The sequence below is a fragment of the Bradysia coprophila genome, assembly GCF_014529535.1.
Source record: "Bradysia coprophila strain Holo2 chromosome IV unlocalized genomic scaffold, BU_Bcop_v1 contig_144, whole genome shotgun sequence".
NCBI lineage: Eukaryota > Metazoa > Arthropoda > Insecta > Diptera > Sciaridae > Bradysia > Bradysia coprophila.
Genome location: NW_023503373.1, coordinates 3,418,238 through 3,428,431, shown reverse-complemented (window position 1 = coordinate 3,428,431; position 10,194 = coordinate 3,418,238). Strand labels below are relative to the sequence as shown.

The 10,194-nt window shown below is 35.4% G+C and overlaps 1 protein-coding gene across 1 annotated transcript; it reads left to right on the top strand.

The window, feature by feature from the left end:
• Positions 1–6,980: 6,980 nt before the first annotated feature.
• On the top strand, positions 6,981–9,651 carry LOC119071219 (facilitated trehalose transporter Tret1-like). Its single transcript, XM_037176030.1, has 5 exons — positions 6,981–7,552; positions 7,623–8,152; positions 8,213–8,464; positions 8,578–8,853; positions 8,914–9,651. The coding sequence occupies exons 1-5, from the start codon at positions 7,504–7,506 to the stop codon at positions 9,271–9,273; spliced, it is 1,467 nt and encodes a 488-aa protein (XP_037031925.1). The 5' UTR covers positions 6,981–7,503; the 3' UTR covers positions 9,274–9,651.
• Positions 9,652–10,194: the final 543 nt, after the last annotated feature.

The following is a 10,194-nucleotide window of genomic DNA, read 5'->3' as shown; positions in this document are numbered from 1 at the left end:
CTATTTGCCGTGTCCTTTACGCACTTACAAAATTTAATAATTAAAGTTAGTATGGGTCACATCCGGTAAATTGAAAATTGTAATTTGAGTGTTAGAGATTACACAACTCAAAATATTCTTCATAGAGAAATTCGAGAAATTAATCAAAAATCAAGAGACAATATCCACAATGGAGGCGTAAAAACCAGATATTTCGTTTCGAATAAGTCTCAAAATCTCTTTTTTTAGAATTTAGTTAAAAATTTTGGCTATCTCGAAAAGGTAACAGGTAACAGGTAACAGGTAACAGGCTACACTCGTTCTCTCTTCGCATTGTGTGCAAATGTTTGCTCTTTTTTACCTGGCAGAGTGCTCCGCAATAAACCATCATCGGTAGCACAAGTAAATTCACAGAAGAAAGGCAGACCAGGTGTAATTTTTTTTCAAAGAATTTCAGGGAAATAATTTTGCCGCGTAGGGACGCGTAGGTTAAAATAAATAAAAATCGGTTAATCTCCATCACTGTACTACGAATGATTTTTGAAAAATCAGTCTCGGTTGAGCATTGCACTAGTGCAGTTGTGCACTGCTCCGAAACCATGGACAAATTTTGAACATCTTCAATCCATGGATAAACTCTTGACTCATCGGCTGAGTGCTAATCTGCACTGCACCATTCCATCACAACCACACGATAGATTCCTCTGCTCTTTTAATAGAGGAACATCGATTTGAATTGGTGAGTTTGTATGACAAATATGATAAAAAGTGTAACATGATTCTGTGGTCTGATCTCAAGTCGATCGAAGAAAAAACTTTGCAAACAAACTTAGCTATGTAGTGAAGAAACTAGTGTTACTTTTGTCAATGTGTCTAAGAAAGGATGATACAAAAGTGATTATTCGATCAAGATCGCGTGTTGAAAAAAGAATCATAAAACTTTCTGACATATTTCTGGCCTAGACATTGTTCAAATCGATTTTTTACCATAATGCCATGATGGCTCATTTTTGGCCAAATGGAGAAAAACGTAGATATGGTTCTGTTCTACATTTTTCTCCTTTTAAAAATTTGTAGTTTGATTCAAACATTCTAAGAACTGTTATTATTCGTATCTGAGTTAGATTTTACTATTTACAGGCCTGCCACTCAACCACCATAGAAACTACAAAAAAAGAATTTGACGCAATTTACGAAAATAGTAGTCAAATTCGCAATGTGATCCTGATATGTTTATTACTTTGATATTATCTTGGTAATTGGTTGTCACCGTTAGGGTCATCAGGTGACGTAACTATTTTATCCATATATTGAATGAGGCTCAATATAATTGGAATCGCTAGTCAAACGTTTTTAACCACATTGCTACAGACCACCGACGATCGCATTTTAAAAAGTGCTATTTGAACGAATGACTGGTAAAATTAGGTCTAGCGAATTATATGAAAAATACATTGAATACCCACCACAGTTTGAAATCAAGCCTGTATGTGTGTACGAGTCATGACGGACCTATGTTGTTTATTGTTACTGGACATTTGAAGAATTTATGAGCGCTAAATAAATGCATATATCTGCAAAATGACAAATTTCTTTTTTTTGTTCCACCCACAGCAGCTTTTTTCAATTGTAGGTTGCTTCAAAGTTTTAAAAAAATAATAAAAAAATCAGTCATTGGATGGAATTCGAACTCCCGCATTCAACTCTTCGTAGTTTTTTGATCAACAATTTGGGCGTTTGTTGATTGGTATATAGAGTAGCAGGGACTAAAGTAAGGAACAATTGTGTAGGCAATTGGCGACAGTGCCCTTCAAAGTGGCAACACTGCCATCGATATTTGCCACCACGGAAAATTTCACTGTATCTTATGGTGAAGCAGTTTTTCTATGGCTCCAATAACCATGCAATTAATGCTTCGACTGAACTCAAGAAATTTAACCAATAAACCAACAAAATTTGCGTCACAAATGGCAATTGTTGAGGAAACCACACCATTTTCAAGAAAATTTTAGGATAAAGTAAATTTAAAGACAAAAATCGAATCATTGGTTAAATTTGTTGAGTTCAGACGCAGAATGCGACACCCTTAGCAAGTCACGAGTTCGAAAGTTTGAATTACTATGCCAAAATTCTAACTTCGAGTTTGCAGACGTAATGTATATATCTAGATATTTCCCGATCAGTTCTTACCGCTGCACTGATGGAAACCTCTTCACCAGAAAGTTTCAACCCGATGAATTATTACTACTTCTGGTGACAAGATTACCTGTAGGCTGCACAAATCTAGGAATTCAAAAATTTCGCCCTCGACGCATTTTTCCTTAGAGGTACTAATACCTCAAAGTGTGAATAGTCAAATAAAGACAAATCGCACTTCGTGCGAATAGCCTTTTCGTAATTATTTGCTCGAATCAGAGAGTATAAAGTGAGTATTTCTTTTCCTTGAATTTTTTTTTCTGAAACTTGATAGAATCTTACAAATTTGAAATGAATCCTAAAGGAACATAATTAAAATAAAGTCTGTAACCACTTAATTTTCAATTCAATTCAATCTTTATTCGTCAAAAACTACATGATGCCTTACGACCGAAATTAACACATTTTGAGAATCAGTTCTGTCCTTACCAAAACTTTACAACAAATGAAACAAGTGAGTTGATCAATCGCGGAGAACATTTGCTAAGGAAGCGTAATAAATCGAAGGGGAAACGACGAAAACCTTCATTCGAACGATCTCTCCACTCCTTTATTCGCCCAAGATGAATTATTTCAAGTTTTTCTTTACAAGTTTTACAAATTAGATTTGGCCCTTTCAGAACAAAAACATGGGCCCCTGATAAGATGTGGCTACACCGAAAAAAATCCTTATTTTAGTCCCTGTAGAGTAGGGTGTGTCGATTTCAATTATTTTTTTTAGTCATTCCGGGTTCCGCCCTACCGCGATTCACCCTCGCACTAGCAATAATAATCAACAAAAATTTTTTTTTTCTAAGTCAATATAAGCTTGCACCGTCACTTTTTCAAAAATTTTCGAGCTACACGAGATAGCTGGATTATGAGTCCGAACCAAAAAAAATCTACAGATGCTTTTGCAAAGTTTTCACTCTGTACGGCATCTAGAGGGTCTACTAGAACATACAAAAATTAAAAAAAGTTAAAAAAATGTTTTACCGTCATTTTGGTATAGCATCAAGTTTCACCGAGGTGGAATTTTCAAGAATTTTGTAAGTGGAAAAGTCATCTCACCTGGGTGAATTTTTTTCAACCTATTGTTGTGATAGCTCATTTTGTAGGTATTTCAATAGCGCATCCAGCAAACGTACAGTTTCGATAGGTAAATTTAAATATTTTTTGGTTTCACTGTTGGAAGGCCCAAAAATGGGGCATTTTGATTATGAGTTTTTTTTTGTCATCAACACTGCAACACTCATGCAAAAATTCTTTGTTTATATTCGTATTCCCTACACTGCATACGACTTACAAAAATGCGTTCGTAGGTGTGTTTGACTGTAACTAGGTTTTCTATTGTGAGGAAAATTGTAAACTTTTTTTATTTAAATGCAATTGCAAAATGACGAATTGCTTTTTTTGTTCAACTTTTGCAGCTTTTTTCAATTGTAAGTTGCCTAAAAAAAAAATCAGTCATTGGATGGAATTCGAACTCCCGCATTCAACTCTTTGTAATTATTTGATTGTTTTTATTCCCCACACTGCATATACGACAAAAATGCGCTCTTAGGTGTGCTTAACTATATGTAACTAGGTTTTCTATTGTGAAAATTTTTTAAACTTTTTTATTTATTCGAATAATATGTGAAAGAGCTGCCACCCTTTGGACCTCGCATTTTATTTAAAAATTGTTTCGAAAGCTAAAAAAAAATAAAAAAATGGTCGGGAAGCGAACCCAAACATTAGCAAAAATTCGCACTTATAGACTCGGCGGCTAACTAAACATGCATAAACATCTGTTAACTTTTTTGTATGGTATCATGGAAAAGTATGAACGAATTAAGTTCTTGTTATAAAGCTGTGTACAGTTTTTAACATTCAAAAGTATCGACACATTATAAATTTCTTTTAATGTGTAGGCATCCTGTACGTTGTATTTACATTGTCTGCGATGAGAATGTAAATGCAATTTACATGTTAGACTTTTCGATGATTTACATGCTATGCGCGATCACTTACATGCACTGGTCGGAAATTTTTCGATGATTTTGTTTATGTTTGCACTTCACACAAAACACGATATAAATTAGAATTTACGCAGGCACAAATATTTTTTGGTGCACTTGCCACCGATACTATTAAAAAAACACTAAAATCACCACTGAATTTACAATTTTAAACAACAAAATCAAAAATTTTTCACTGAAACTGAGAATGACAACAACGAAGAAGTCAAATAAATATCGCCGAAATGGCGTGCACAACCGATGCCTACTAAATGAAAATTAAATTTTAGTGCAAAATGGTTAGAAGTGGAAAGGTTCCGAAATGCTATTTTTATGCAAAATTGTTTCGTAGTTTTCATCTTAGACAATGTAAATACAACGCACAGGATGCCTACACATTAAAGAACAGTACAGAAGAGCCTATGTATTACCCGCCGCAAACATCGCACACATGTATTACTCATTTACATAGGCTCTGCTGTAATCTACTATTTTTACTTACTTCTCTCATTTCTCCATATACTCGTTATGGAGAAATGAGAGAAGTTGGAGAAATAAGTAATGTATAATATGTCGATACTTTTGAATGTTAAAAACTTTAAGTATAGAGGATCAATGGAACCTTACCTTTTAACAACAAACAGGTAGAAGGGTCGATAAAGAGACACTGGAAATGGCGCGTGTTTCATGAATAGTTATTTGTTCAACTAGGGATGAAAAGTTGGAAATTGCATTTCTAGGGTGTTGTTCACAACAAAGGCTCCCGAAGTTTTAGCGGTGGATAGAAAATGATTATTTTCTCGTCTGCGATGGGAAGATTTTGACTTTTCACGCCTGATTTACAGAAAACTGCATTGAAATCCGTTAAAAATTATTTAAGTTATAGGCTTAACCAAGGCAGAGTAAAATAAACCAGGCAGGAGCGGTTCATTTTCTAAACTTCAAATAAGGGACCTAATACACTGTATGAAAATGAACTCAAATGAACACTGACATAAATTGAAAAATTTTATTCGCAAAAAATATAGGGCTACAAGATTATTCAGGTCACTTGTCAAACGTCCACTCCTGCCTGGTTAACTTTACTCTGTCGTGGCTTAACTCAAATACTCTAGATTAAAGTCTAAATTACATGTAACGCAACAAATTTAACTTTTCACTGGCAGCAGCTTTACTATCGGATCTATTACTTCATTTAAGTAAGTATTTCCAAGAGACTGATTTTAGATCTATTACTTCCGTTTTTTTTCGACGTGGCTTGTCATTTATTCCGAAATTCGCTATCGATGTTGAATGATATTGACATTATATTGAGTGCGGTTAATATGAAAACCGTGATGTCAGACATTCGTGTTATGAACATAATATTTATTTCGATTCGTTGAATCGTTTAGAGGGAGTGCCGTGGGAATATGTTACTGAGCGACAACGAATTGGTTTTTGCATAGGGCCGTGATATATAACAAGGGTTAGTGTTTGTACCTACCCAGTAGCGTTTGGACATTTAACCACTAATAGTGGGAGTTATCCACTTGGATCCCCCTTTCTACTCTCAAGGTCACGTTTAACGAATTCACTCGTATCATACAATCATACACATTTTCTCATTCATAGAGTTTTCTGAGTTTTAACTCTACATTGAAGCTAAAAGGGTCCATTACGACAAACAAAAATGTCAAAAATTTTTAAAATTTGAACGTCGTTTTGGTGTTTCACTGAGGTCCCATTTTAAGCGTTTTATCTATTCATTTGTTGTTAAAATTTGAAATCCCTTCAAGCAACGCATTTTGCTTATGCTTAATTTATTTTGTGGGTCAGGAAACACAAGAATTTTAATCCTTCAATTTTCTGACCTACAAACGATTTGATTACGATTCAAATTTGGCCAAATATCCCAATACTTTTGCTTGGCAATCAAAATCACAGTAGATATTGCCCTTTTTTTCCCGATCAATACGAATCTTTGTTCAAGCTTTTATTTACAAAATGCAGTTAACTATAAACTATCTCTTTGGATCGAGATTGACAGTTTTTGCAACAAGAAATCCAAAGACCTTTTCTCACCGGTTTCCTTCCTTATCATTCTGCCCAACTTTGTTAGAAAACATTTCGTGTCCAATGGGTCCGACCAAGCGTTTCAAAAGCTTGACATTGTCCTATTGTAAATTGTAGATTTACTTAGTTGATTTTGTATCTATAGTGAGGAGAGATAATAGGGCAATTCCCGACCCGAGTTTAATTTTTTATACTCGAGTATAAAAGTTTAAAGTTGAAGATTTTGACATTTTCGTATAAATGTGATGATTGTTGACTGAAAAATAATTACCTTTTTAGTCGACGGATTTTGATCAAACTAACTGCCAGTGTGTAGCAAATGATCTCAGCATTCCGGTAAACTAATTAGTTTTTCAATTGGACAAATATCTTGCGAGCGATAAGATTTTGAAATCATGAGGTGATCAATATGTAAATTCCGTTTTTTCAAACTCTTATCGCTCGCAAGATATTTGTCCAATTGAAAAATTAATTAGTTAACCGGACTCCTAAGTTCATTTGCTACACACTGGCAGTTAGTTTGATCAAAATCCGTCGACTAAAAAGGTAATTATTTTTCAGTCCACAATCATCAAATTTATACGATAATGTCAAAATCTTAAACTTTAAACTTTTATACTCGAGTATAAAAAATTAAACTCGGGTCGGGAATTGCCCTAATAACATACAATTAAAATGTGAAAATTAACTTTGCTGACGGTCTCGTTAATTGTTCAATGAAATGAAATCATTTCAGCTTCGGTTGCACTTCTTCATAGCATGTGTACAAACGAGAATGTTTTTATACAACAACTGAAATACTCGTGCGTGCGTATTACACTCATTACATTCAGCCTCTATGAGCCTATAACTAAAAATAAAACCTAATTATTTTTAGATTTACTTCATTCGCTGCAAACGTTTTTAATTGAGTTGAAGACATGTTTTTCCATCCATCATTTTGTCCGAAAAGATCGATGAAATCAATGTTGTTTTATCGCTGAACGCAATGTTCAATAAATGTAATAATTCTATTGTGTTCTGTGTCAATGAATGTTGTAAAAGTATGCGTATACAATTCGATCCGGTCACCTTCAATCGATGCAGTTGTGAAGTGTAAACTAAGTTCCTGAATTCATTCGTGAGAATTCTCGATGACGTGAACTCCGTAGTAATTTTAATTTAAAATCTTTGCGCAACAAGACTATCAATGTACAATCTGAATCAATTTTAAATTGCAAATTATGCAACTACACAAAAGAGTTTAGTTCGCATGTAAACGTAGGGGACTAAACGTATTATTAAACACATTTCAATGGCAGATAAATCATCGAAACGTACACAGTATTTTGCCGCGATTGCAGGTTGTTTTTATTAAAAAATGGTTTTCCTTAGGGAATGTGTAAAATTAAAACGTTTTCTTCGTCATTACAGCGGCCGTAGGTGCAATGGCATTCGGTACAGGTGTAGCGTGGACTGCACCTACAGGTCCGAAGCTAATAAAGAATCGTGAATATGGATTCGAAATAACTGATGAAAAATTTTCATGGGTTGGAGCTGCCATGACATTAGGAGCAGGCTCTGTGTGCATTTTAACCGGATATCTTATCAACATCATCGGCCGTAAGACTACAATGCTTTTGCTCGTGATCCCCTTTACAGTGGGCTGGACGCTTATTATGTTCGCACAAAACATCACGATGTTGATCATCGGTCGCACTTTACTGGGTGTATCATCCGGAGGAATATGTGTCGTCGCACCTATGTACACAGGCGAAATAGCGGAAAAAGATATCCGTGGCATGTTGTGTTCATTCTTTCAACTGTTGATTACTATTGGAATATTGTTCGTATATGTAGTTGGTGCATTTGTATCTGCATTTCAATTGAGTGTAATTTGTGCATCGATTCCGTTGATTTTCGGAGTTCTCGTTTTATTTTGTCCTGAATCGCCTACCTACTTGGTATGTCCTTGCGCTAATATTTACAATTTAACATAAAAGTAACTCCTGATGTCGTCGCAGATGCAAAGAAAAAGACCCAATGATGCTTCCAGAGCTTTGATTTGGTTGCGTGGAGGAAGATATGATCCATCGATTGAACTAACGGAAATGCAGATGGCCATACAAAAACAAAAGGAAACTTCCAAATCCGTTGCTGCGTCGATGATGCGTAGTTCATCAGTGAAAGCTTTGAGCATCAGTTTTGGATTGTTCATCGTTCAACAGTTGTGTGGCATCAACGTTGTTATTTTCTACACTACGGACCTTTTCGAGGTGAGTTGAAGGGATTTGTTGGTCTTTTGTTATGTTCCAAGATCTTGGTCATTTTTCCTATTTGTTCGACCGATGCCCTAAAAGTGACTAGCAAAATATTTCCCACCTTTCAGAGTGCCAATACCAACTTCAGTGCAGATTTTTCAACAGCTTTGGTAGGAATTGTGCAAGTAATCGCAACATTTTTGTCGGTTGTAATCGTTGATCGATTGGGTAGACGCATTTTGTTGCTAACATCAGAATTTGTCGTCATCATTTGCACGTTCTCGATGGGATATTATTTCTACGCCAAGGAATCCGGCAATGTGGATCATTTGAGTTGGTTACCAGTTTCATCGCTATGTTTGTTTATCATCGCCTTTTCCCTCGGACTCGGACCAGTACCATGGGTATGATTGCTGGGTTGTTTTTAATGATTGTCCACTATTATATTCGGTCCCCTCTTTCAGGTAATGTTGGGTGAATTATTCGCTCCGGACATTAAAGGTTTGGCTGGTTCAATATCCGCTACATCCAATTGGACTCTGGCATTTATCGTGACAAAAACATTCAACAATCTTCGCGAAACAATCGGTGTTTCAGGCACATTTTGGTTGTTTACGGCCATATCGCTGCTGGGAATTGTGTTCATCTACTTTGCAGTGCCCGAAACAAAGGGCAAATCCTTGAGTAGTATTCAACAAATGCTGAACAACAAACGAGAAAATTGTCACGATGAAACGAGTAGATTTGTTGAGCCATTGGTGAAAAATGGCCTGGAAATGACTGGGCTACGCAATTCGAACAAAGTTGAACATTCGCTTGGCTGAGATGTGAAGTGTGTATATTGAGTAGGTACTTAACTTAATCAGTATCTGTTCGGTGTTTAGTTCGTTGTTAGAACGTAAGTTCAAATGAACGAAACGCAAATTCTAATTTATTTTCGGAAAACAATTTTTAGAGTTTAGAGTGTTCATGTAGCTCTTAAGTGCCAGTTGTGGGAAGAGTATGTGTAGTGTACACTACTAGTGTATGCTGATTTCAATTTCAGTTAATTTGTATGAATGTTATATTAGGTCTTGTTAGTCATATAAGTAACAAAATAGTCTTTTAAAAGTTCATCAATGTTTGTAACGAGCTCCTTTTTAAGTCGCTTCAATAGGCTGTAGATCGGAACTTAAACATTATTAAAGTCATTTTTCGAAATTTGCAACTTTTTACTTTTGATATTCCCGAGTACATATTACGTAGATGGGACATGGGACCGTTAGGATGAGTTAACCATATAAAAACGACAAGCGTATCCCAACAAAATCATCAAATCTTTCCGGATCCCCCGACACCCAAATATCTCAGGGTTTGATAAGAAGTCTGTCACTTCAAAATTGTTATCATACATCGTTCTGGATGTTAGAATGTTTGACAAGAGACTTGCTGGGTTAGCGCTACAAATATTGCAAATGAACCACTTGGATTAACCAAAAAAATTTGGTCTCGACGAGTCAGTGAATGAAGCGAATTCTTCGGTTGATTAATCGATATTTTACTGATTATTTTTATTATTAGACTAACTTACGACGATTAACATAGTTAATCACTTCTTAATCATGATATTAATCGTCTAAATGGTTTCCCATCGGTTAAAGAGTGGTAACGATATACTAATGTAGTTGACATACTAACAAGAGTGTGAAAACCTGCCACGGTGTACCTGAACCAAACTTAATCAAAAAATTTTGCACCTCTGATTT

What these genes read in the sequence shown, in the direction of transcription:
- LOC119071219 (XM_037176030.1), top strand. Translation starts at nt 7,504, where the DNA reads ATGGCAGATAAATCATCGAAACGTACACAGTATTTTGCCGCGATTGCA. An exon ending in ACACTACGGACCTTTTCGAG is followed by an intron (nt 8,465 to 8,577) that starts GTGAGTTGAAGG and finishes CCCACCTTTCAG; the next exon opens with AGTGCCAATACCAACTTCAG. An exon ending in GACTCGGACCAGTACCATGG is followed by an intron (nt 8,854 to 8,913) that starts GTATGATTGCTG and finishes CCCCTCTTTCAG; the next exon opens with GTAATGTTGGGTGAATTATT.